A 27,573-nucleotide genomic window follows, 5' to 3' on the forward strand; every position below is an offset into this window, starting at 1 on the left:
GCACACACTAGGAAGATAGCTGTGTTCTATACTAAATCTCAAAATTCATTATTTACTTCTGTTGGACAGGCCACGTGAAGGGCCGCTCTCCCCCGGCTCGACCAGGCCCGAGCCCGGTCACGCAAGTACCACACACCACCATTGCACGTCCTCCGTCCCCTCAGGGACCCCTGCCTTCAAACATATCGACCTCGTGGGCCCGATCCATTGCCGGCCCGCGCGCCCAGCCTGGGCCGCCATCTTGGACACCTCATCACGAGGCCGCCTGGCCCCCGATTGACCTCAACCCTGGGCCTAGCCTGGCCTCAGACATTCCGGCACCACCCTCCACCCAGGAGGTGAGCGGGCTACTTGGCAAGTCAATGGGAGAAAGAGGTGCCGATGGCTCTCCCCCGCCAAGTGCCGCTCGCCCATCACCCCCCCGGGCGCTGGCTCCACCCCCCTGCTGGGTGTCTGGACTCCCTCATCCCGGACCTCCCGACCTCCAAGTGCGAGGGTCCGGACATCAAAGCACGCCAGCCCTATAACTGGGGCAGCTCCAGAGCAGGAAGGCAGTTGTATCTTGGAGTCGAGAGACGTAAAGAGGAACTCACCCTGGACGGACTACTGGCGCTGCCGTAGCTCTGTCCTGTGCACCATCATCCTGCCTGTTGGCGCTGCCACAGCCGTCGTAACCTACAGTCTTCATCGTCGTCGGGACCTGCTGGCGTGGCCGCGGACCGTTGTAACCGTCACCTTTCACCGGGACCTGCAGGCTCCGCCGCGGACCGTCATCTTTCCTTCATCCATCTCGGGACCTGCTTGGCTCCTCCACGGCCCGATCATCTCAACGCCGAGCTCGAGGATTGAGAGCTACTTCGTACTCATTGGTAATTAAGACTGTCCCGCTACCCCTTTCCTCAGCCAAAGACTTGAGTCGAGGGGACCCCTGAGTCCAGACCTCCTTGTATCATACCATCGTAAACCTAAGAATTGCATATAAAGTCTCGTTAACCTTCAGTCTTGTGTGGTGTCCGTCTGTGGGGGGGAAGTTACTTGTCTGTACAGTCGTTGGAGGCGGCTCTCCCCGGAGACCTCTCCCCGTAATCTCGGCCGACCTTCCCGGTCCGTCTAACATTGGTGGCCAGCGACGGGATCCGAATCACCGCATAACGTACAGAGAGTAGCTCACCCCACAACGAACCACAATGACAACTAAAGAAAGCGGATCAACTGAGAAGTTCCAAAGGGAAAAACTAGAGGAATACAGTCATCGTGAACTAAAGCAGTTCTGCATCGAACTAGGTATCGCTACCACCGGACTAAGCACCAAGGACGATTTTAAGCATGCCCTAGAATCTTGGGCAGAGACCAGGGATGCCGAAGCCCCTGAGCAAAGCACCGCGAACAAAACCAGCACGGCCCCGGAAGGGCAAAGAACCGGTCTCTCGCAAGACGAAATCCAAGAAAGAGAAAAAACCCGACTACACGAGCTAGAAATGGCCCGACTCAAGATGGACGTAGAACTCAAATTGGCCGAACAAAAAATCAACTTAGAGCACCTACGTCTCCGAGAAGAAAGAGAGGAGAAACAGAGACAAAGGGAGCTCGAGGAAAAGAAACTGGCGTACGAGCACGAACGGAACCTAGCCGAGATCAACCTGCGCAAACAGAATAAAGAGTTAGGGGTGCCCGAGAGACCACACACCCCAGGGACCACGGAGAAAAAGGTACACATCCCCAAGGATGTGGTCCGAGAATATTTCCGAGAAGACGACATCCAGCAATGGTTTAAGGCCTATGAAATCGCTATGACTGCACACCGGATCGATAGAAACGATTGGGGAGCCGGCCTATGGGGCAGATTCCTCAATGAGGGCCGCGATACCCTGTTACAGCTCCCAGACCACCAGATGTCCTCCTACGACCATATGAAAGCGGCCCTCCTCACCCGCTATGGCCTCACGCCCGAGATGTACCGTCAGAGGTTCCGAGACTGCACACGCATCCCGGGTACAACTTGGGTGGACTATGTCACGTACTTTAGCCGAGCTTTCGAAGGCTGGATCAAAGGAAACAACGTCACGACCTACGAGCAGCTGTTCAATCTGATGGTATGGGAGCATCTGTCCAACAATTGCTTCATTGAACTACGCCAACACCTCCTCGACAGCAAGTTAACCGATCCCCGGCAGCTCGCAGCCGAAGCTGACCGGTGGGAGATCACCAGAGTGGGCCGGAATGGGTCCTACGAGCAGAGCAGGAACAACAATGGTCACTACCGACCCAGAGGAGGAGGAGGGGGCCAAGGACGAGGAAGAGACAACACTCCGGCCGCCCCCGCTACCAGCACCACCCCCCCGGCCAACCGGGGCAGCACCCCGGCGCGACCGGGGTACAGAGCCAATGTCACGTGCCACCGATGCCAACGAGTCGGCCACTACGCAAACGACCCAAGCTGCCCGCAGTATCAGAGTCCAAAACCCCGCCAAGTGGCCGCCGCGGCACTCGGGGAAGAACAGATCTCCGAGGAACAAGAAACAGGCGAGCAAGAGTATCAGGAGTGGGAGCCAGCCGCCATGACTCTCGCGTGCTTAGGGGGAAGAGACATGGTCCCGCGGGTCCCCCTACCAGCTAACACCCAGAAGTACAGCCAATGGGTGAGCATCAATGGACAACGGGCCGAAGCCCTTCGGGACACCGGGGCCAGTGTGACAGCCGTCCGCTGTCACCTGGTGACCCCAGAACAATATCTACCGAACATCCTCTGCCCTGTGCGATCCGCCGACAACTCGGAAAGTCTGTGTCGGATGGCCTGCGTCCCCTTTGAGTGGGGAGGGGTCTCCGGCATGTTGAAGGTGACGGTCCGAGACGACGCCCCCGTGGACTGCCTCCTCGGAAATGACCTAGAGAGCTCCCCGTGGGCAGCCGTGGAGCGAAAAGAACACTTGGGGATGTTAGGCGTCCCGGACTGGGCGTGCGTCACCACCCGGTCCATGGCCGCCCGTGCCAACCATCACCCGGAAGAACCAGAATGGCCGGCGCCACCGCCTCCGGTCGCCCCAGCCGAGACCTCCGACCATGACACCCCCCTCGAACCTGCTCAACCTTCCGACCTCGCTAACCTTGACCAGTGGGCCCAAGAGGGGGGGCCCACCCAAGAGCAATTTCGCCAGGAACAGAAGACCTGTCCCTCCCTAGAGGGACTTCGCCAACAAGCGCTCGCCCAAAGCGCAGGGGATACCTCCGGAACTCATTGGGTCTACTGGGACAGTGATCTGTTGTACAGCGAGCAAAGAATCGCCGAGCTGGGGGCCAACCGAGTACTAGTAGTGCCCCTCCGCTTTAGAGACTTTCTGCTAAACCTGGCCCACGATGTCCCCCTGGCAGGGCACCTGGGACAAGATAAGACCTACAGTCGCCTAGTGACCCACTTCTTCTGGCCCAAAATGAGAAACGATGTGCACCAGCATTGCCGATCTTGCCCCACGTGCCAAGCCAGTGGGAAGAGCGGCCGCAAACTAAAGGCCCCCTTGCAACCTTTTCCAGTAGTCACGACCCCATTTGAGAGGGTCGGAATAGACATTGTGGGACCCCTGGACCCGCGTACAAAACAAGGCCATCGCTTCATCCTGGTGCTAGTAGACCACGCCACCCGCTACCCTGAGGCTGTTCCTCTCCGGACCGTGACAGCCCCAGTGGTCGGCCGGGCCCTGATGGGGATCTTCTCCCGTGTAGGGTTCCCCCGAGAAGTCGTCAGCGACAGAGGCACGAACTTTATCTCTAAATACATGAAATCCCTCTGGCAACAGTGTGGGGTCACCTACCGATTCACGACCCCCTATCACCCCCAAGGGAACGGACTTGTTGAGCGGTTCAACCGCACGCTAAAAGGAATGATCGGGGGATTGGAAGAGCCCCTCCGTCGCCAGTGGGATGTGCTGCTACCGTGCCTCCTCTTCGCCTACCGAGAGGTCCCACAGAAATCCCTAGGCTTCAGCCCATTTGAATTGCTATACGGGCACCCAGTGCGGGGGCCGCTCAGCCTGATCAAGGAAGGCTGGGAGATGCCTCCGGCCAAGAACCCTCCAGATGTCTTCCGGTACCTCCTCACCCTCCGCAACCAGTCCCGGCGGTTCAGAGACCTAGCAAAAGCCAACCTAGAGGCCAGTCAAGAGGACATGAAAAAATGGTATGACCGGAACGCCTCATCCATTGAATTCGAACCGGGACAACAGGTATGGGTAATGTCCCCCACGGAGCCATGCGCCCTCCAAGACAAATGGGCGGGGCCCTTCAAGGTAATCGAGCGCAAGGGCCCTGCCACCTATCTGATCGATATGGAGTCCTCCCGGAACCCACTCCGAGTTCTCCACACCAACAGACTGAAACCCCACTTTGCACGAACAGAACTCAGCCTACTGATGGCCACAGACAATGGGGTTGAAGACGACTCCGAGCCTCTCCCTGACCTCCTGCGGACCCAGGAGCAGGACGGCTCCGTGGATGGGGTCCGACTCTCGGAGACCCTCACCAGAGAACAACGCCAAGAGTGCCAAGCCCTCCTGTCACAGTTCGCCAGTCTGTTCTCCCTCACCCCAGGTGTCACTTCCTGGTGTGTGCACGATGTGGACACCGGCGACAGCTCTCCTATCCGCCACCGGGCCTACCGCGTACCTGATCGGGTACGGGCCTGCATCCAGGCAGAAGTGGCCAAAATGCTCACGCTCGGGGTCATCGAGCCCTCAGACAGTCCATGGGCCAGCCCGGTCGTACTGGTCCCCAAAGCAGCCGCCCCCGGAGCCACACCAGAACTCCGGTTCTGCGTCGACTACCGGGGCCTGAATGAAGTCACCAAAACAGACGCACACCCCATCCCCCGGGCAGATGAACTGGTCGACCGAATGGGAGCTGCCCGCTTCCTCAGCATCTTCGACCTGACAGCAGGTTATTGGCAGATCGGCCTCACCCCCCGAGCACAAGAACGTTCTGCCTTCTCCACCCCCGATGGCCACTACCATTTTACGGTCATGCCCTTCGGCATGAAGAATGCCCCAGCGACTTTCCAACGGCTCGTCAATCAGGTCCTGGCGGGGCTCGAAGGGTTCAGCGCCGCCTACCTCGACGACATCGCTGTGTACAGCCACCATTGGACCGAGCACCTTCACCACCTCCGAGCAGTGCTGCGAGCCCTTCAGCGAGCTGGCCTCACGATCAAGGCCAGCAAGTGTCAAATTGGACAAGGGTCTGTGACCTACCTCGGACACCAGGTGGGAAGCGGCCTAGTGGCCCCTCTACAGCTGAAAATTGCCGCCATCCAGAACTGGCAGCCCCCTATCACCCAAACCGAGGTACGAGCCTTCCTGGGCCTCACGGGCTATTACCGAAGGTTCGTGAAAGACTATGGTACCATAGTGGGGCCTCTCACAGAACTCACGTCAAAGAATCAGCCTAAGAAAGTGAACTGGACCTCAGAGTGTCAAACGGCATTCGAACAGTTGAAGGCCGCCATGTGTTCCGCCCCTGTGCTCCAGGCCCCCGACTACAGCCGGGAGTTCATCGTCCAGACGGACGCCTCCGACCAGGGCATTGGGGCGGTCCTGTCTCAAGTGAACACCGAAGGCCTCGATCAACCGGTGGCCTTCATCAGCCGGAGACTCCTACCACGGGAGCAACGCTGGAGCACCATAGAGAGGGAAGCCTTCGCGGTGGTATGGGCCCTCAAGAAGCTCCGTCCCTACCTTTTTGGCACCCACTTTCGGGTGCAGACCGACCACCGACCCCTGCAGTGGCTGATGCATATGCGGGGGGAAAACCCAAAGTTGCTACGCTGGTCCATCTCCCTGCAAGGTATGGACTTCACAGTCGAACACCGGCCCGGGCCAGATCACGCCAACGCAGATGGCCTGTCCCGGTTTTTCCGCCTCGACGAGGAGAGTCCCCAAGAGGATGGGTAGCTCTCCCCGCCTTCAGCTGGGGGGGACGCATGTTGGACAGGCCACGTGAAGGGCCGCTCTCCCCCGGCTCGACCAGGCCCGAGCCCGGTCACGCAAGTACCACACACCACCATTGCACGTCCTCCGTCCCCTCAGGGACCCCTGCCTTCAAACATATCGACCTCGTGGGCCCGATCCATTGCCGGCCCGCGCGCCCAGCCTGGGCCGCCATCTTGGACACCTCATCACGAGGCCGCCTGGCCCCCGATTGACCTCAACCCTGGGCCTAGCCTGGCCTCAGACATTCCGGCACCACCCTCCACCCAGGAGGTGAGCGGGCTACTTGGCAAGTCAATGGGAGAAAGAGGTGCCGATGGCTCTCCCCCGCCAAGTGCCGCTCGCCCATCACCCCCCCGGGCGCTGGCTCCACCCCCCTGCTGGGTGTCTGGACTCCCTCATCCCGGACCTCCCGACCTCCAAGTGCGAGGGTCCGGACATCAAAGCACGCCAGCCCTATAACTGGGGCAGCTCCAGAGCAGGAAGGCAGTTGTATCTTGGAGTCGAGAGACGTAAAGAGGAACTCACCCTGGACGGACTACTGGCGCTGCCGTAGCTCTGTCCTGTGCACCATCATCCTGCCTGTTGGCGCTGCCACAGCCGTCGTAACCTACAGTCTTCATCGTCGTCGGGACCTGCTGGCGTGGCCGCGGACCGTTGTAACCGTCACCTTTCACCGGGACCTGCAGGCTCCGCCGCGGACCGTCATCTTTCCTTCATCCATCTCGGGACCTGCTTGGCTCCTCCACGGCCCGATCATCTCAACGCCGAGCTCGAGGATTGAGAGCTACTTCGTACTCATTGGTAATTAAGACTGTCCCGCTACCCCTTTCCTCAGCCAAAGACTTGAGTCGAGGGGACCCCTGAGTCCAGACCTCCTTGTATCATACCATCGTAAACCTAAGAATTGCATATAAAGTCTCGTTAACCTTCAGTCTTGTGTGGTGTCCGTCTGTGGGGGGGAAGTTACTTGTCTGTACAGTCGTTGGAGGCGGCTCTCCCCGGAGACCTCTCCCCGTAATCTCGGCCGACCTTCCCGGTCCGTCTAACAACTTCCAAAGCTCCCTGGCAGGTTCTTGCAGTCTCTTTGCTATTAGCATGCATGTTTTCCTCCACAAGGTGAATGTATGGGTGCTTGCGACTATGGTGTTCTGATTTAATCTAACAATCAGGTGTGCAAAAACTAAACATTACTGCGAATATAAGAGGAAAGCAGGTGTAATTTCATGTTTATGGAATGCCTGCTGTTGCAAGAAAATAAGTTTAAGGAGTTTGGAGCCCTACAAACTATCCGTGCTTATACCACCATGTGTAACCACAATTTAATGCACCCACTTGCTCAAGACTAGCTTTTGCCCAAGTAACAAAATGAAGTCCACTTTTGGGACACATCGTCCTTCCTGTGCTCCTAGTTGCAGCAAAAGGTGGCAAAGCAACTGGTGAGTGTTCCACCTGTTTCTCTGCAGACTTTGTTGGCTATGCAGAGGGAAAAATGAGACGCTGAAGAGGAATTTCTAAGGAATCTTGTCCGGCCAAAGAAAGAGAATCTGCAACTTGTCTGATATGTCGAAAGGGAGATTTAATCTGAAGCTTCTTCAGTAGTCGCGGATTATCAAAGTCTTTTTAAGGGTCCCATCCAGAGGTTGTGAAATCTTTGACCAGCACTTATGGTTAGGTGCTTAGAAACTATCCTTGCCTCGTGGTTTCTCACATGTTAGTGAGCCAAGCACTGCTTTGAAGCTTATGGATGGCGATGTAATGGACTACAAATTCCAGTTCAAAATACACATGAGATGGTGCAGTGGTAAATCGTCTTAAACAACTAAATGTTTGCTAATACTAGTTTCAATATCTGGCCAGCAGCTCACTACCTGATCTGCCGTTCATCAATTTGTTCGGCCAGATTAATTTCTGTCACGTTGTTACTTTTAATACTCTTACTTCTAAAACCTAGTTTTCTTTCCAAGGCAACATGTGGCTTCTAAATGAGAACACCTATACAGGTAAAACAGGACCAGCCCCGCCCGAGGCTTACTGTAACATGTACAGTAAATACAGCGCTTTTAACTCCGTTTCGCTTCCAACATTCACATTTCTAATACATTACACAGTAGTTGAAGTATTTTTTTAACCAACTTCCTGGAGCAATCTTTGCAACCCTGTTGTGTGTAGCTTGTGTACGCTCGGCAACTACTGGTACAAAACCTTTCTCAGATCCATAATGCCCTTTTTTGGACCTATTATCCGTTGCTTGTTGACAAATATAGATGCTGTTGTCTTTGCAAGATTAAACTTCATGAACATTTAAATCTTCTCGATCACACTTCTATGTTACATTTTTGCAGTTCTATTAATACATTTATCATAATCTAATGTCAGAATTTGTTTTACTGCGAGCCTCTGATAATGCCTCCAGTTCTGAAATGTGTCTACGTAGGAATGCCTAACTGGAACTGCATTATCTGCTAAAGAGTCCTGTGGCTCTTTCATAAACAAGGTTTCACAAACAAAATATCGGGGCCTATCTTTTTTCACATGGGATTTCATACCTGTGCAACAGTTCCGTTCCCAGATTTTGAAGATTTAATTTGCTTAATTTATATTTTTTTATTTTACTTTTTTCTCTTTGTGTAAGTACTCCAAAAGAGGGCTTGTTTTCCAACAGTCTGTCTAGTGTTTTTCCCTCCCTCTTGCACGCGTGCTTCTCCCTTGCCCACTCTGTTGCTCTCTCACCAGTTTACTTTTCCTCCCCCATTCCAAGTTCCTTTCTCTCCCTGTTAGTATTCTTCCCTCCCCACCCCCTGTGGGCCCCCATTCTGCTTGCCCTGCCCTCTTGTTGCTTTCGCCGCCCTTTTCCCCATACTCTGGTATTCCGCCTCCCCCACCAAGATGCTGTCTCTCCCCTGTGTATCCTTCTTTTGGCCTAGCTCACAGAGTGACAGCATTTGCATCAATTTCTGGATCATGTTCACAAGGGAAAACATGCTAAAACTCCGCTCCAAGAGGGTGCAGTGGCACCAAGAGCCCTTGACTTAGAATCACGCCTCAGGTGTCACTATGGAGGAGGTCAGGCCCTCGGCTTTCACTATGGAGGAGGTCAGGCCCTCGGCTTTCTTTCACCAAAGTGCACGACTTCTCCTCTGTCACTTAACACTAGCTGAGCTGCTGCCCTCCTACAGACGCTGCAGAGTGACTGCCGCAGAGGTAGACTGGTCTTCAAGGACTCCACAGGTTTACATCACCATCATTTCAAAGCGTCGCCTATGAAACAGCTTTAGCTGCTTGTAGGCAAACGCCTTTTGTGGACTACAGTGCTTGAAGTGGATCTCTGTGAGAGGTGCGGCCTAAGTAATTAGGGATGTTGCATTAAACATCCCTGTGTGTTACACAGCATGCTGCCTAGCTAGTATTTAGGTGCATTTTTGATAGTTTTCGGCTACTGCATCCATAAATATCGCACAACCATGAACATGACTAAAACAAGCCAGACATATTGGCTTTGTGAGTATTTGTTCGCAGTTTGATGTAAATGAGTGACAACAATGAATGTGTTGTAAATAGTCAGAATTGGTGATTACAACCCATCACTATGTACACACAGGGCAGAGGCCAAGGAAGGAATGAGCCTGTAAAACTGAGCACCGATACAGCCCACTGACTCACACAGCCTTCCGCCTCAGCCACAGAGCTCTCAATCGAGCCCCAGTCTGAACACAGTGCACAAAGGTGGCTACTGTGCAATCGTTCCACTCCCTGGGAGGCTGTGCTTTGATTGACGGGCGCGTCATCGAAAGGTGTGTTCCTTGTGAAGGACACGGCCCTGCTCTCTGGTTCTGAGAGAGCAGGTTTCGAAGCTAAACCTGTGAATAGACCGCACTTCAATCAATGTGTCCTTTGACTTTGTTTAGGAGTGTGATGTAATTGTAGTGCTGCTTTTGTCTAGTAAATGTGCACATTGTGCATCATCCCGTGTGTACAAAAATTAAGCTATATCAAGTATTTAAATATTTTTGTTAATGAATCAGTTTTAACATAGATGACGTTACATTATTGATCGTATCTGAGGAGCAACGCTAACACATCTTGTTTGTCTATATGTCATTTTTGTTTGATATTTCACAAAATATAACAACAGTTACTGTGAGGTACTGTCTTCGAAAACAAATGACTGGCTGGTCGTGAGTAATGACCACTGGGAACCCTATCCTACAGCTACGATTAGTTTCGTCATATATTCCCTTATTGGCTGCTGCCTCTGTCGGTTTACAGTGCCTCGAAGCACTCAAAACCAGTTGGAAGACGACATGTTGGTGCTGCATAAAATAGGCAATAAACTGCCATTCCCTGGACATTCAAAACCTTATTCTGCAAGTTTCAGTCAGTTTGTCAACAAGAAAATGCACAAACGAATCAACGAAGAGTTGCAGGATGGTAATCACACGCTCTACAAGAATCAGTTCAAATAGCGGCCCACGAGTACAAGGAAACCTATTCAGCAATCTCACTGAGGTAGTGTGGCTCACTGGTTAGAGGCGGCAGACCCGAGAGCAGAGGACGGCCCGGGACCAGGGTTCGATTCCCGGCGCGGCAGGTTTCTGGACCAGGGTCAGCGGACTCGATAATTCTCTCGCCTCGGTGCCCACTCTGATCAGCGATCACACTCGGCAACTCTGGGCATTAGCTTGCCTCATCTTCACTAACGGCCCCACCAGACCGCCGGGGATGCCTGGTCTCACCCTGGAGATACCCATTAAGGGACCATCTCTCAGGGAAGCCAGGAAGGGTTTCGCAGCGGTCGAAGCGCCTTGGGACCCTACGGGTAAGTAGTGCGCTATATAAATGCCTATACATTTACATACATTTACATTTACTCTGGGATGTTTGAAAGGTTTGTTAGAATCTCCGCCATGTTCTAAACATTCTACTACACAATTTCCTCACACACAGAACGGCTACAGCATGTGCAGCAGCACTGACCGTTTCCTCACACACACAGGACACTGGGTGTGCAGCAGCACATGCTTCCCTCACATACAAAGGACAGCTGCAGCACTGAACACTTCCTCAAGCACACAGACCAGACACAGCATGTGCAGCAGCCCTGACCGTTTCCTCACACACACAGGACACAGCATGTACAGCAGCCCTGACCGTTTCCTCACACACACAGGACACTGGGTGTGCAGCTGCACATGCTTCCCTCACATACAAAGGACAGCTGCAGCACTGACCGTTTCCTCACACACACAGGACACTGGGTGTGCAGCAGCACATGCTTCCCTCACAAAGACAGCTGCAGCACTGAACGTTTCCTCACACACACAGGACACTGGGTGGGCAGCAGCACATGCTTCACTCACATACAAAGGACAGCTGCAGCACTGAACGCTTCCTCAAGCACACAAACCAGACACAGCATGTGCAGCAGCACTGACCGTTTCCTCACACACAGGACACTGGAGCAGCACATGCTTCCCTCACATACAAAGGACAGCTACAGCACTGAACGCTTCCTCAGGCACACAGACCACAGCATGTGCAGCAGCACTGACTGTTTCCTCGCACACACAGAACACTGGGTGTGCAGCAGCACATGCTTCCCTCACATACAAAGGACAGCTGCAGCACTGAACGTTTCCTCACAGGACACTGGGTGGGCAGCAGCACATGCTTCACTCACATACAAAGGACAGCTGCAGCACTGAACGCTTCCTCAAGCACACAGACCAGACACAGCATGTGCAGCAGCACTGACCGTTTCCTCACACACACAGGACACTGGAGCAGCACATGCTTCCCTCACATACAAAGGACAGATGAAGCACTGAACGCTTCCTCAAGCACACAGAACAGACGCAGCATGTGCAGCAGTACTGAAGGTTTCCTCACGCACACAGAACAGACGCCAGTGCAGCAGCACTGACCGTTTCCTCACACACACAGGACACTGGGTGTGCAGCAGCACATGCTTCCCTCACATACAATGGATAGCTGCAGCACTGAACGCTTCCTCAAGCACACAGACCAGACACAGCATGTGCAGCAGCACTGCCCGTTTCCTCACACACACAGGACTCTGGGTGTGCAGCAGCACATGCTTCCCTCACATATAAAGAACAGCTGCAGCACTGAACGTTTCCGCAAGCACACAGAACAGACACAGCATGTGCAGCAGCACTAAATGTTTCAACATGCACACAGAACAGATGCAGCATGTGCAGCAGCACTGACGTTTCCTTTCACACAAAGAACAGACACTGGATGTGCAGCAGCACATGCTTACATCATACACAGAATGTGCAGATGCACATGCTTACGTCACAAGCAGAATGTAATGTGCAGCAGCACTGAACGTTTCCGTACGCACACGGGACATAGCATGTGCTGCAGAACTGAACGTTTCAACGTGCACACAGAACAGACGCAGCATGTGCAGCAGTACTGAAGGTTTCCTCACACACACAGAACAGACACAGCATGTGCAGCAGTACTGAAGGTTTCCACACCAACACAGAACAGACGCAGCATGTGCAGCAGCACATGCTTACGTCATACACAGAATAGGCAGCAGCATGCTTCCCTCACATACAAAGAACAGCTGCAGCACTGAACGTTTCCGCACGCACACAGAACAGATGCAGCATGTGCAGCAGCACTGAACATTTCTGCTCACACACAACATACACTGGGAGTGCAGCAGCAAATGCTTACGTCACACACAGAATGTGAAGCAGCCCTGAACATTTCCTCACGCACATAGAACAGACAGCATGTGCAGCAGCACTGAACATTTCCGCACGCACACAAAACAGACAGCATGTAAAGCAGCACCAAATGTTTTCGCATGCACACAGACACATCATGTGCAGCAGCACTGAACGTTTCCGCACGCACACAGACCAGACACAGCATGTGCAGCAGCACTGAACGTTTCCGCACGCACACAGAACAGACACTGCATGTGCAGCAGCACTGAACATTTCCTCACGCACATAAAACAGACGCAGCATGTGCAGCAGCACTGAACGTTTATGCACACACAGACATAGCATGTGCAGCAGCACTGAACGTTTCTGCACGCACACAGAACAGATGCAGCATGTGAAGCAGCACTGAACGTTTCTGCTCACACAAACAGACACTGGGAGTGCAGCAGCAAATGCTTACGTCACACACAGAATGTGCAGCAGCCCTGAACCATTTCCTCACGCACATAGAACAGATGCAGCATGTGCAGCAGCACTGAACGTTTCCGCAGCACACAAAACAGACGCAGCATGTAAAGCAGCACTGAACGTTTCCGCACGCACACAGACAGCATGCGCAGCAGCACTGAGCGTTTCCGCATGCACAGACCAGACACAGAATGTGCAGCAGCACTGAACGTTTCTGCACGCACACAGAACAGACACAGCATGTGCAGCAGCACTACACTTTTCTGCACACACACAAAACAGACACGACATGTGCAGCAGCACTGAACTTTTCGGCACACACACAAAACAGACGCAGCATGTGCAGCAGCACTGAACGTTTCCACACGCATACCGAACAGACTCAGCATGTGCAGCAGCACTGAATGTTTCTGCACACACACAGAACAGACGCAGCAGCACTGAACTTTTCCTCACACACGCAGAGCAGATGCAGCATGTGCAGCAGCACTGAACGTTTCAGCACGCACACAGAACAGATGCATCACGGGCAGCAGCATTAAATTTTTCCTCGTGCAAACAGACGCAGCATGTGCAGCAGCACTGAACGTTTCCGCAGGCACACAAAACAGACAGCATGTGCAGCAGCACTGAACGTTTCTGCACGCACACAGAACAGACACAGCATGTGCAGCAGCACTGAACGTTTCCACGCGCACACAAAACAGATGCAGCATGTAAAGCAGCACTGACCGTTTCCGCACAGAAACAGCATGTGCAGCAGCACTGAACATTTCCACACGCACACACAACAGAAACAGCATGTGCAGCAGCACTGAATGTTTCAGCACGCACACAGAAGAGACACAGTATGTGCAGCAGCACATGCTTACATCATACACAGAATGTGCAGCAGCCCTGAACATTTCCTCACGCACATAGAACAGACGCAGCATGTGCGGCAGCACTGAACGTTTCCGCACGCGCAAAGAACAGATGCAGCATGTGCAGCAGCACTGAACGTTTCCACAAGCACACAGAGCAGACGCAGCATGTGCAGCAGCACTGAATGTTTCTGCACGCACACAGAACAGACGCAGCATGTGCATCAGCATTGAAGGTTTCCTCACGCAAACAGTACAGATGCAGGATGTGCAGCAGCACTGAACGTTTCCGCACGCACACAAAACAGACGCAGCATGTAAAGCAGCACTGAACGCTTCCGCAAACACACAAAACAGACGCAGCATGTAAAGCAGCACTGAACGTTTCCGCACGCACACAGACACAGCATGTGCAGCAGTGCACAGGACACTGGGTGTGCAGCAACACATTCTTTCCTCACATACAAAGGACAGCTGCAGCACTGAACGTTTCCTCAAGCACACAGAACAGACAGCATGTGCAGTAGCACTGACCGTTTCCTTACACACACAGGACACTGGGTGGGCAGCAGCACATGCTTCCCTCACATATAAATAACAGCTGCAGAACTGAACGTTTCCGCACGCACAAAGAACAGACACAGCATGTGCAGCAGCACTAAATGTGTCAACATGCACACAGAACAGATGCAGCATGTGCAGCAGCACTGACGTTTCCTTTCACACAAAGAACAGACACTGGATGTGCAGCAGCACATACATCATACACAGAATGAGCAGGTGCACATGCTTACGTCACACACAATGTGCAGCAGCAACTGCTTACATCACACACAACGTGAAGCAGCACATGCTTACGTCACAAGCAGAATGTAATGTGCAGCAGCACTGAACGTTTCCGCACGCACACGGGACACAGCCTGTGCTGCAGAACTGAACGTTTCCACGCGCACACAGAACAGACGCAGCATGTGCAGCAGTACTGAAGGTTTCCTCGCGCACACAGAACAGACGCAGCATGTGCAGCAGTACTGAAGGTTTCCTCGCGCACACAGAACAGACGCAGCATGTGCAGCAGTACTGAAGGTTTCCTCGCGCACACAGAACAGACGCAGCATGTGCAGCAGTACTGAAGGTTTCCTCGCGCACACAGAACAGATGCAGCATGTGCAGCAGTACTGAAGGTTTCCTCGCGCACACAGAACAGACGCAGCATGTGCAGCAGTACTGAAGGTTTCCTCACGCACACAGAACAGACGCCAGTGCAGCAGCTGGGTTAACTGGAGTAAGCAGTGACCCTTCCCAGTCTTTATGGGGCTTGAGAGGGTCGCATGCGACCTTGCTTAGGTTCAGACACCAATGGGAACCCAAGCTCTTGAATATTTGGGAATCAAGGTATATCATGCCCATCAGGGAGGGCAATCTAGGGGAAGTGATGCGTGGACTGCGCAGCAGTGTGGCTTTCTGGGGGACCCTGCAACTGCCCATCACGGCTCGCAAAACGTTGACTAAAATGGTGATTTTACCACAAGTCCATTATTATTTCGTGAGTCTCCCAATCCGGATACCACAGGCTTGGATTGATCCCTGGAAGTCCTTCTTGGGGAACGGATCTTGATTAAACAATGGCAGATAAACCAACGTTAATTTTGTGAAGGAAAGAGTATAAAACGTTAATAAAGAAGAAAAGAATGGTTTGAAGCAAGCCTTTGTTGTGAGTCGCCATTTCATTGCCTGGGTTAGATCCTGCTTTTCCGGAGGCATTTCTGTCGAACTAGTCCAGGTTTCCCATTCTATTATAGGTTTTGTTTGTAGTTGCTGTCTTACAAGTTGGTGAGAGTAGTGAAGAAGTTACAGTATTTTTTTTAAACAACAGCTACTAACTGGTTCACCTTTTCTCCTCGCTCTACATTTTCTCTTAACTGTCTTTCTAAGATCCCTCTACGCATGGTTTAAGGTGATCACAGGTCTACGGTTTTAATTTTATAGTCGACTAGTACGTCTCATGTGCAGCCAGATACACTTTTCTGCGATGGCAACTACTTAATCTATACTACTATTATAAAAGAAGAACTTTGAACCTTTGAGGCGGGTAAACTCGGGAACCACAGCGCCAATCCACACACCCGATACATTGTTGATATTGTCAGGGTGTGCAGATGGACATAGGCTATATAAATTATAAAAATATAAGTTATTTAAAAAACGTACGAGAAAAAAAAAGTAGTCCCATGGAAGTAGCGCCGGCCGCGACGTGCATGCTGACATCAGCAGCGCGGGGAGGAGCGGCGTCCTGGAGCGCCAGGAGGAGCGGCGGACATGAGCGCGGGGAGGAGCGGCGGACAGGCAGGGAGGAGCGGTGAGGAGCGGCGGACAGGCTGGGAGGAGTGGAGAGGAGCGGCGGACCGGTGAACTCAGGAGCGCGGGGAGGTGCGGCAGATGAGTTAAGGCTCTGGGGGACCCACGGAAAATGTCGGGGCGGGCGGGGGCACTGAAGCCAAGGTCGGGACGGGCTGCTACTCCGGGGGACCCATGGACAATGTCGGGGCGGGCGGGCAGGGGCCCTGAAGCCTGATTGCTCCCGGACAAGGTCGGGGCGGGCTGCTAGTCCCATCTAAATCTAGATGCACAGTGAGGGGGTCATGGTCACTTTCTATTCTTTACCGCACACTCATATCAAATACCATTACCCAGGTCTCAATGCTAATTAACATAGTTAAAAAGGCCTGATCTGTTTTTTCCCCTGAAGGTACTGCTTGTTGGGGTGTCACCATTAGTGCACCCATTTAACATACTTATGATGCGTTTTGTCAAGAGGGCAGCAAATCGACTCCCCTTTTTGGATCCTCTGGACCACTTCATCTTGAGCTCAGGTAAATTCCATATATTCAATTTTTTTCATGAGGTCCGTTCCAACAAGACTTTTGTGTTAAAAAGTCAACCCAGATACAAATGGTCCCAAGTCCGTAGCCGCTGTTTTTTACTTTCCAGTTAATTGTCTGATTTTCTAATGTCTTGAAAGTTGAGCCATGTGTGTTTTCTTGGCAGATAAAATACATTGCAGATATCAGGGACCGAGTCACCGCTTCCTATTGTCACCATCATTTCTGAGAGCGGAGTATTCACAGAGTTTGGCTACAATGGCCACAGCAACTCAGATTACAAGCCAATCTTTTGGTCTTTCTTTCCTGCCCTTGATTGCTGGGACAGTATAAGAAGTGTAGCCAACCATAAAGGTGACTTCCAGGGCCCATGTAACTTGAAAACAACACTATATCAAACACTTTTATAAAGCTTTCCAATCCTTATCTTTCTGCTTTTGTTGCACCCAGTAATATTCCACCTTAGCACGTTTATTGAGGTCTCTAGGATCGTTGGTCCATGATGCTCTCGGATCCTGATGCAGTATCTGGGAATATCTAGGATAGGGTGCATCCTGTGCAGAGATGTCCTGTATACACAGCATAGAGAAAGCCATTCACCCCTATTCTTCATGGTTTAGTCCACTTGAGCCCTGGGGTTTGTAGAGCACTTTTCTGAGAATGATTACGTCTTTTTTCATAGTTCTAAGATTTAAGCTCAGCCTTGAGTGGATCTCTAGGTGACCGAGTTTTGAGATCCTCTGTTTCTTTGTTCCTTTGAAGATATTTCTAGATTGGGTTCTTTGGCTGGGGTGGCTATTTTTACTCCCCAATTCAGCAAGGTTCACTCATGTGATAATATGGCCTTAACCAGACTATGAGTGGAACAATGGGCTTCATTAGATTGTCCACCCTCTCCTGCTCTTTTGTCAAGAAGCCTTACAATGATATCATCCCAACATTCAGCCTGGGAAGTGATTTAATCCATTTTTAATATGTTTCCTCTATTCGGGATGTTATAGTGACCTCCGGGTCGGCGGAACAGTGTGAAGTTAACAATTGCTTTATTTTCTTTCATATGTTCAGTAAGGCTGGTGCCATGGTATGGGATGCCTCTCTCCTCTGCCCTTATCACACCGGAGTTTCAAATGGTATGTTCATGCGTGTTAGATGTTTTCGTAAACGCCTTAAGAGCCACGAAAAAATCACTTAAAGTCTTAGAATGGTCGTACGTTTTTGCTTCGAACGCCATGGTAGTAGGTGTTCAGTGAGCCTGTTGCTGGGTGCTTAAGATTCCTGCAACTGTGGATTGCAGCTCCTTATAGGGGTACTTTATTGCTTGGTTACTCTGGGCCTGGTGTTAGCTCACAGGCCTCACCTTAACTTTCTTCTACATTCTTGTCATCACTATGCTCCGATACGTTCCGTTGGTATTTGTTGACAGGATTATTTATTTTGTTTTGAGGTTGGACTTATTTCCAAACTGTGGCATTCTTTTGACGTGTTTGTGCAGTTAGCAAGTTTTCTTACATAAAAGCCTCTGAGATGGTCTTTCCTTGAGAAGAAGTGCATCTAATGCGGCTTCTCTCAGAGTCAAGGTTGATAACAAAAGTACTGCAAGTATCTCCGGTTCAACTTTTAGGGCATCCTTTGTTTAGGAGTTTTCAGAAGGGTCTTCTTTTTTCTTTTGCTTAACAATAGCTTGACGTAAGAGTTCAATGTGTAGTGTTTTCAATTGCTCAAATACTGTGCTCTCTAAATTAGACGTGTTTTATAATTCCGTTTTGGTTGCTTTTCTTTTACTAGACCTTATATTGAAGGTAAAATGTTTGGTGGCCCTTAGGCTTTTATGAACCATATATGAAGTATCAAGAAGTTCCAGCTTCAGAGAAATCCCAGACTTTCAGAAATAAGTGATAGATGTCGTAGTTCAGGTTCCAATGTGATTCCTGCTACTAAGTGAAAACTATGAGATGAGCAACAACCCATCACATACTTAGCAGCTTGTGACAACATGAGGTATTCGAAAAAACATGGCTTCGTATAAAAAAGCTTAACCGTATAAGGTCTGAGAAAACCAGTCATAGTAAATAAATACTACACTGCTGAACTGGATCCATGCCTATTCAAATAAAATGTACAAATGAAGCATCTAAAATATAAAAGAATTTTGTAACAAATGAGGTTGGGTAATATTTGTATGCTACGTTGTTCTAAAGAAGTACTGAAGTATGTTATATTGTACTCACTTTCAGCTCTCCGGTCAGTATAGTACACACTCTCTTGCCTAGCTAATGTAGTGCCTTCTTTCTTTTTGTTTATTCTATGATCAGTGTCACCAAACGTTACGCTCTCTTGCTCTATCAAGTTAGTTCTTGATCTTTCATTCTCTCTACTGTCAGTGTAAATACATTTCTGACTTGCTCTCATTCTAGTCTGTCTTCCATTACTAATGCTGTCATTTTATAATTGCCTTTCTGTCTGATCCTGTTAATTGTAGTTTGGTATTGTATCATCATCTGAGTAGCTGTCCCCCTTTTACCCTGCCAGTTGCTCTTTCACCCTGAGACCCTCCTCTCTTAAATACTTTATTGCCCTATCAGCTAAGTCCGGTCTCTTTTTCTTATTATGTCAATTCAGTCCTTGGTACCATCTCTTGTATTCCCAATGCAGAGTAGCTGCTCTACTTCTTGCCTTTAGGTTGCCCTGTAACTGCAGTTCATTCTCTCCTCTTGTTCTGTCACTTGAGCGAGTTTCTCACCTTCACAGTGTAAGCCCTCTATTCTTTTGCACTGTACTTCCAGTCCTTTCTCTCTTCCTTTTGCCAAGCCATCATAGTGTCTAGTGTTTCTTATCTCACCAACGTCTGAAAACGCCTCTGGCCCCGTCACTATACCTTTCTTTCTTCCTCTTTATCTGTAAGTGTTAGTCTTGTCCTTAGTACTATCTCACTGTAGATCTGTGTTCTTGTCGGATGGCAGCCTTCCATTTTCTGGCCGCCTTGTCTCTGTAGTCTCTCCATGTTCGTATACGAGTGTATAGTTGTGTTAATTTCTCTCACCTTCTGTGTGGTCCTTTCTCCTTTTATTTTGCCCTATTAGTGCAGTTCTTTCCTCTTGCCATGTCAGAATATTTCCCCCCCTTTCATGCCCCTAGTGTTGGTCTCTCTTCTCTTTCTCTTGCCCTATCAAAATAATAATTTGCCCTTCTCTTATCCTCAGTGCAATCTTTCATCTCCTCATTTCCCTGTCAGTGCATTCCCTTCCTATATTTTTCATGAGTGACTGACTACCTTTTGCACAAACAGTTGAAATATTTTCAATTTCTATTGCCCTCAGTGGAATTTTTCCTCTCCTTCTTTTGCCTTGTCAGTGCAGATCTTTCTTTTTTCTTACCCTGTGAGGTGGGAGGGTCTATATTTCCTGGAGTTTATAGTTCACTTTTTAGGTTGCAGCCGCCTGGTTTCAAAGACATACTGGGGACATGCTGAAAGAGTAACCTAGGAATGCATTCTGCCCATTGCTTATGCAGGCTTTGAGAAGTCATAAATATGAAACCAGACTTTCAGGTCTGTTAACTTGAAACAAATCTAATCAACCTAGCCGTAATGCGCTTGGCCCATATTTCTGGTCTAAATAGGTAGGATTCTAGGCAAATCTTTTATTTTACTGAGTCCCATTTTTCTTTATTATCACATATGTAAGCACCTTCAAAAATGAGGTTTAGCATGTATGCTGTGCACACAACTCTTTTGTTTGATTTAATAGACCTAAATGTTGCTCCATGTACAACAAGAATCTTGCCCACATAGGGTACACATGGCTTGCCTCTTAGGTCACTATTAGCACTGTCCTCTGGGCGGAAGCAGGAATATTTCTCAGTTCATGTTTAACATTTCTCACTTCTAACCAATATATTACTAAGGCATGATGTGGTAGAGCACTGTCATTTATACACAGCAAATTTTCCATTGAAATGACCAAAAACTTTCCCACTGAAAAATGCAGCTTCACAGATAAAACTATGTAGCGTAAAAACTATAATATTTGGAAATCGGGTTTATGCAAATATTTATCATTTGCATATCACAAAGTAAAGTGTTGTGTTTTGTTTTGATCCTACTACAATCTTTGCTTCCAACACACATCAGAATTACAATAAAATGTGCTTTCATAGCAGCTAGTATATTTTGGAAAATATATACAGAATATTTTCAAGTTATTTAAATGTTAATGTGTTAAAAACATTTTTTTAAATGCAGACATCCTACAGGCTTTCATTTTATGCTCCATGTACTCCAACATGATTTTCAGCCAGTTTTCACTTTACAAAATCTTTCAAACTTGCAGTCAGACTAAACTAAACAACAATCTCCAGGATAAAATCAGCAGCAATTTCTAAGAATACATAAGCTAATATTAGACCTCTATCTTGAAGCACAAAGCAAATGTGGCAAGACAAAATCAAGATTAAAAAGCATCTTTATTTCCGCAAAGTACCGTTTGTGCGCTGTATAGTTTTATGAGCCTCAAATCTCAGAAGGAGAAACCCTTTATTGAAAAGGGAAGGGGGTTTTTAAACAGACAAAAAAAGTGGGTTCCCTTTTCGTGTGGTCTGGAGGAGGAGACATTCGTCTCTGGGGGTTCTTTTTAGAAGGGGTTTGTGGTGAGCCAAAACACGTATTAAAGCTGTTCAGGGATCAACAAATTCACAATCAATTGCAAACTTCATTTACTAAACAACATTTTGCCTCTCTTTGGCCATAACATGAGGTAATGAGGATGTAAACACTATTTTTAAAGAAATTCTTTATTGTTTTCTGTTCATACCATTTATTAAGGCAGGGTCATTAAAAAGATTCTTTAAAAACAGTTACTGTGGCGTTATACTCCACACACATGAGAAAAATCACAGTTTAAAATAATGGTTCTTTCAAAACAACAAATTTATCATAATAAAACAAAAACTTTGTCAAATTTATTACAAAAACAAGGCAGTATCGTAACCACTCTTACTGCCTTCAATGCTTAAACACTATGTATTAGTGTAAACATAGGATGTACACTGTAGATACCGTATAGTTTAAGAAATTTCTGTTCTACCACAGACCAAATACACTAAAATGTTTTCTTTGTGTTTTAACTCTATAGAATTTTTAACTTACACACTGTCCTGAAGAAGGTGAAGACATAGAATCACTGAAACGCCGCGTCGACAATTTGTGTTTTTGTAATAAATTTGACAAAGTTTTTGTTTTATTATGATAAATTTGTTGTTTTGAAAGAACCATTATTTTAAACTGTGATTTTTCTCATGTGTGTGGAGTATACCGCCACAGTAACTGTTTTTAAAGAATCTTTTTAATGACCCTGCCTTAATAAATGGTATGAACAGAAAACAATAAAGAATTTCTTTTAATAAAAATAGTGTTTACATCCTCATTACCTCATGTTATGGCCAAAGAGAGGCAAAATGTTGTTTAGTAAATGAAGTTTGCAATTGATTGTGAATTTGTTGATCCCTGAACAGCTTTAATACGTGTTTTGGCTCACCACAAACCCCTTCTAAAAAGAACCCCCAGAGACGAATGTCTCCTCCTCCAGACCACACGAAAAGGGAACCCACTTTTTTTGTCTAGTTTTATGAGCCACCTTGCTTTAGTAATATGTTTGTATATGATTACCGCTCTCTTGATGAATACATTGGCTACTCTTGATTTTGTGCGCAAGACATGGACTTTTCACAATCCCTATGACTACAAGTGATGTAACACTAATGAAATTCATTATAGCAAATTGCGAAAGGTCATTCACACGTTAGCCTTTGTTGGCACACTTCTTTTAAACTATCCTGTTTCTACATAGACCTTGAAGGAAGTAGCGTACTATAATTTAAATAGCATTTACTCAAATATCTGGTGCGCGATTTTACTTTAGTGCTGAGTGTTATCACGCCAGCTCTGAAAAAGACAAGTCTTCATCAGTGAAGCATATTTACAGATTACTATATTATTTGTAATTCACATCACAACAAAACAAATGTAATTAGGATCTGCAGAAAATAAGCGCAGGGTCACATTCAGATGACTTTTCACAATAATCTAATGCTATACTATTATAATTTAAAGCAATAAAGGAAGTGCATGCACGAGCATTTCAAATGTCAATTAGAAGAATCAACCAAAATTCTCTTTTCACCAGAAACACTTACAGTGTAAGTCTTGACAGACCAGTGGATTTTTATAGCACTTGCTACCTTAACTGAGCCTGCTTCCAAGCATTCCTAATGTTTACAGATAAGAGGCTAACCAAGTTACTTCCTTTGCACATTTGTATTGCTAAATTTAGTGGTAGCAAGTTTACCACAGAATGTGGTAGAGGGACAGCAGCTCCAAACAGCATAGCACAGTATTGTCAAATCTGTGTCTCTTCTATAGAGTAGGGGCATAATTTAGAGAGACGTATGGAATGAAACCCTCAAAATAACTCTACAACTCACAGTCCACACCATGTACATCCTCCACTTCACATACACCCAACTTACATCCACCTTTCCCCTAAACCCCCACCCTGACGATATCAATGCAGCCCTCAGCTACATCACAGATCATTTTATTTATTTTGAAAGTTTTATACAGAGCGAACAAGACCCTTGCGGGTATCAGAGCGCTTTACAGGGTAAGTCTCTTAGTTGCAAAGTACAGGTAATTGCACATCAGGTTAAATACAAATCAACTTTTGTATATACATCATATCGTAGCTGCATGGTTATACGGTACATAACAAAACGTTCCCAGTATATCAGGCAAAGTGTAGATACATTAGCTAGGACATCTGGATGGACAATAGGCATTATAAAGTTTAATAGCGAAGATACGTTTGGACTCATAATTTCTTTAAACCATGCATCAGGTCATAGTTTTTGGCTCCTGGGAAAAATGTTTGTGATCACCCTTAGCATACTGCATCACTGAAAACCACTGGCGGTGCCACAAGGTCCCAAAGGCATGATCTATTGGCTATGCCAATTCTCATTTTCTCTTCTTCCCATCAGTGCAACTATGGTTATCTTTCATTGGTCGAACCAGTCTAGTCCCCCCCCCACCCCCATTGTCCTGTCTTTGTTTCGTTTGTTCTTGCTCTGGGATTTTTTTGCCCCATTTGCCCCTTTCCTTCAATTGCTCTTTCAGGGCAACCCTCTCCTCTTGTCCTGTCAGCATAGCCTTCTAGCCTTTTCCTCTGGTCATGTCAGCATAGCCTTCTTCCCCTTTCCTCTTGTCATGTCAGCACAGCCTTCTTGCCCTTTCCTCTTGTCATGTCAGCACAGCCTTCTTGCCCTTTCCTATTGTCATGTCAGCATAGCCTTCTTGCCCTTTCCTCTTGTCATGTCAGCATACCCTTCTTGCCCTCTCCTTGTGTCATGTCAGCACAGCCTTCTGGCCCTTTCCTCATGTCAGCACAGCCTTCTTACCCTCTCCTCTTGTTCTGTCAGCACAGCCTTCGTGCCCTCTCCTATTGTCATGTCAGCATGGCTTTCTTGCCCTCTCCTGTCATGTCAGCATGGCCTTCTTGCCCTCTCCTGTCATGTCAGCATAGCCTCCTTGCCCTTTCCTCTTGTCATGTCAGGACAGCCTTCTTGCCCTTTCCTCTGGTCATGTCGGCATAGCCTTCTTGCCTTCTCCTCTTGTCATGTCGGCATAGCCTTCTTGCCTTCTCCTCTTGTCATGTCAGCACTGCCTTCTTGCCCTTTCCTCTTGTCATGTCAGCATAGCCTTATTGCCCTCTCCTCTTGTCATGTCAGCACTGCCTTCTTGCCCTTTCCTCTTGTCATGTCAGCATAGCCTTCTTGCCCTCTCCTGTCATGTCAGCATAGCCTCCTTGCCCTCTCCTGTCATGTCAGCATGGCCTTCTTGCCCTCTCCTGTCATGTCAGCATAGCCTCCTTGCCCTTTCCTCTTGTCATGTCGGCATAGCCTTCTTGCCTTCTCCTCTTGTCATGTCAGCATGGCCTTCTTGCCCTCTCCTGTCATGTCAGCATGGCCTTCTTGTCCTCTCCCGTCATGTCAGCATGGCCTTCTTGCCCTCTCCTGTCATGTCAGCATAGCCTTCTTGCCCTCGCCTGTCATGTCAGCATGTAAATGTAAATGTAAATGTATTTGAGCTTATATAGCGCACAGCTACCCACAAAGGGTTTCCCGGCGCTTGCTTAGGGAACCCGTCCTGGTATTCCCCTGTGAGATAACCCCGGCAGGGTATCCACAAGGTGAAAGCCAGGCATCCCGCCGCGAGGGGCCGTTGTGGAGATTAAGCAAGCTATTGCCCAGAGTCGCAGAGTGTGAACCCGTGAGTCAAGAAGGCACCGGAGCGAGAATTATCGAGTCCATGGAATTTTTGAGCCCAAGACCCGCCGAGGCGGGGAATTGAACCCTGGTCCAGGGCCGACCTCAGCTTCCGGGTCTGCCGCCTCTAACCCCTGAGCCACACTTCTCCACTAATGGCCTTCTTGCCCTCTCCTGTCATGTCAGCATGGCCTTCTTGCCCTCTCCTGTCATGTCAGCATAGCCTTCTTGCCCTCTCCTCTTGTCAGCACTGCCTTCTTGCCCTCTCCTCATGTCAGCATAGCCTTCTTGCCCTCTCCTCTTGTCATGTCAGCATAGCCTTCTTGCCCTCTCCTCTTGTCATGTCAGCATAGCCTTCTTGCCCTCGCCTGTCATGTCAGCATGGCCTTCTTGCCCTCTCCTGTCATGTCAGCATAGCCTTCTTGCCCTTTCCTCTTGTCATGTCAGCACTGCCTTCTTGCCCTCTCCTCTTGTCATGTCAGCATAGCCTTCTTGCCCTCTCCTCTTGTCATGTCAGCATGGCCTTCTTGCCCTCTCCTGTCATGTCAGCACTGCCTTCTTGCCTTTTACTCTTGTCATGTCAGCACTGCCTTCTTGCCACTCTATTAGTCTCTTCTCTTTTTCTCTTGCCCTGTGACTCTTGTCCTTTTTTCCTTTCTCTTGCCCTGTGTGTGCAGTCCTTCCTCGCTTTCTCTCGCCCTGTCAGTGTGCAGGCGCCCCCAGCTGCTGGTCCTCCGTCTTGTGCTTGTGCCCGGGTCCCATGACTCTCACCCTCAGTCTCCCTGCGCTCCGGCTCTTTCGTCTCTCCTCTCCCGGCCGCTCCAGCCGCTGCCATGGTGGCGACTGAGAGCCCCAGCCGAGGCTCTCCTCCTCCTGCTGCGGCGTCACCTCGGCAACCGCCTGCTTCCGGCTTTTGCGTGCCACGTCATCCGCGCGTCACTGGCGAGGAACCCCACCAGCGAGTCCACGCACGTGTAGAGTGGCTCCTGTGTCAATGAATTGCAGGCAAACGAGTCCTGCTTGGGGTAGAGCGTCTGAAAAAGACCAGCGAGTCTAAGTTAGTGGATAGCTTACAGCGGCTTCAGGAAAACCTGAAGAAAAGTAAACAAACACGAGAATACCGCTCCAAAAGGCAGGCAAACTACTTTTGTATTTGATGAAGAGACACCTTTCAAGTGCTGCACCTTTTTGGAGCACAACTTGAAGTATGTTTATGTTTGTAAAAGGAAGAGGGTCTGTTTTAAATGGCTTCAGAAAGTGCAGATTGATTAAATAAGCTGGATCTTGCATGTGTGTAACCCGGCTTATTAGTATTCACTTCACTTGGAAGCATTCATTGAAGAAGTGGAAGCCAATAGCTCTTGTTTACATGTCTGGCACGTTGTAACTCAGGTGTGCACTAGGCATTGATGATAGCGGGGTTTCAGGATAGTTGGTGACCTGCATGCCCTGCCTATCCATATTGTACTTTGGAGGAGGGGAGCACTAAATGTGTGGCTCAATGATTAGAGCGGCAGCCCCTGATGCAGAGGTCTAGCCCGGGACCAGGGTTCAATTCCCCGCCTCGGCGGGTCTTGTACTCCAAAATTCCACGGACCTGATAGTTCTCGCCTCGATGCTTATTCCAATCATGGAGTCCCAATCTGCAACTCTGGGCAATAGCTTGCTTAATCTCCACAAGGGCCCCCACAACGCTAAGGATGCCTGGCCTCCACCTTGTGGGTGCCCAGGAGTGGACGCCTCACAGGGAAAGCCAGGATGGGTTCCACAGCGGTATTCGTACAAGCGCCTTGAGACCCTTGCGGGTGAGTAGTGCGCTATACAAGTATCAATTTACATTTACAAAGCACAGACAGGCTATTGTAACAAACACTTCCACCTCTGTTGACGTAGTGTCACATTCCGCTGCCTCAGGGCACTCCTCTAACCCTTTCCGTGCTCCCGTCGGCCAAGTGCTGCCGACGCAGCCCGCCCACCTTTAGAATGCCCGCACCGCAGCAGAAAAAACGCTGCAGTTAAGGCGTTAAAGGTGCTCCTTACCCCTCCTGGAAGCAACACTCATAAGGGGCTTGTGTTCAGTTTTAAAAATCACTTACATGCCCCAAATATAAGTGTGATGGATCTTTTGAAGTGGACTGAGATGTCAAGGGAGTTATCAATAATAAAAATTCAACTTTTATGAAGCCCATTGGCCACACAATAAGAACCTGGAATCGGTTATTGAAGTTAAGGAATTTTATTTCCAATTAATAATCAGTCTAATATATTTATGCATTTCAGGAGATTATTAAAAAGATATAAAATAACAGTTGGCAAGCTCAAATATCGCAATCGGTTCAGTCTCAGTAGGATTAGAGACTAAATA

General features: G+C 49.0%; 1 protein-coding gene across 2 annotated transcripts in view; it reads right to left on the minus strand.

Annotated features, from left to right (window-relative positions):
• The window catches only part of SLC35A2 (solute carrier family 35 member A2), a 139,955-nt gene extending 113,822 nt beyond the window's left edge, over nucleotides 1-26,133 (minus strand). For both annotated transcript variants that reach the window (XM_086940299.1, XM_086940298.1), the window contains exon 1: nucleotides 25,980-26,133. In XM_086940299.1, coding sequence (XP_086796425.1) covers nucleotides 25,980-26,043 — 64 coding nt within the window. In that variant the 5' untranslated portion in view covers nucleotides 26,044-26,133. The remainder of the gene's footprint in view (nucleotides 1-25,979) is intronic.
• Between the last annotated feature and the right edge of the window lie 1,440 nt (nucleotides 26,134-27,573).

This window comes from Lissotriton vulgaris, chromosome 10 (genome assembly GCF_964263255.1).
Source record: "Lissotriton vulgaris chromosome 10, aLisVul1.2, whole genome shotgun sequence".
Lineage (NCBI taxonomy): Eukaryota > Metazoa > Chordata > Amphibia > Caudata > Salamandridae > Lissotriton > Lissotriton vulgaris.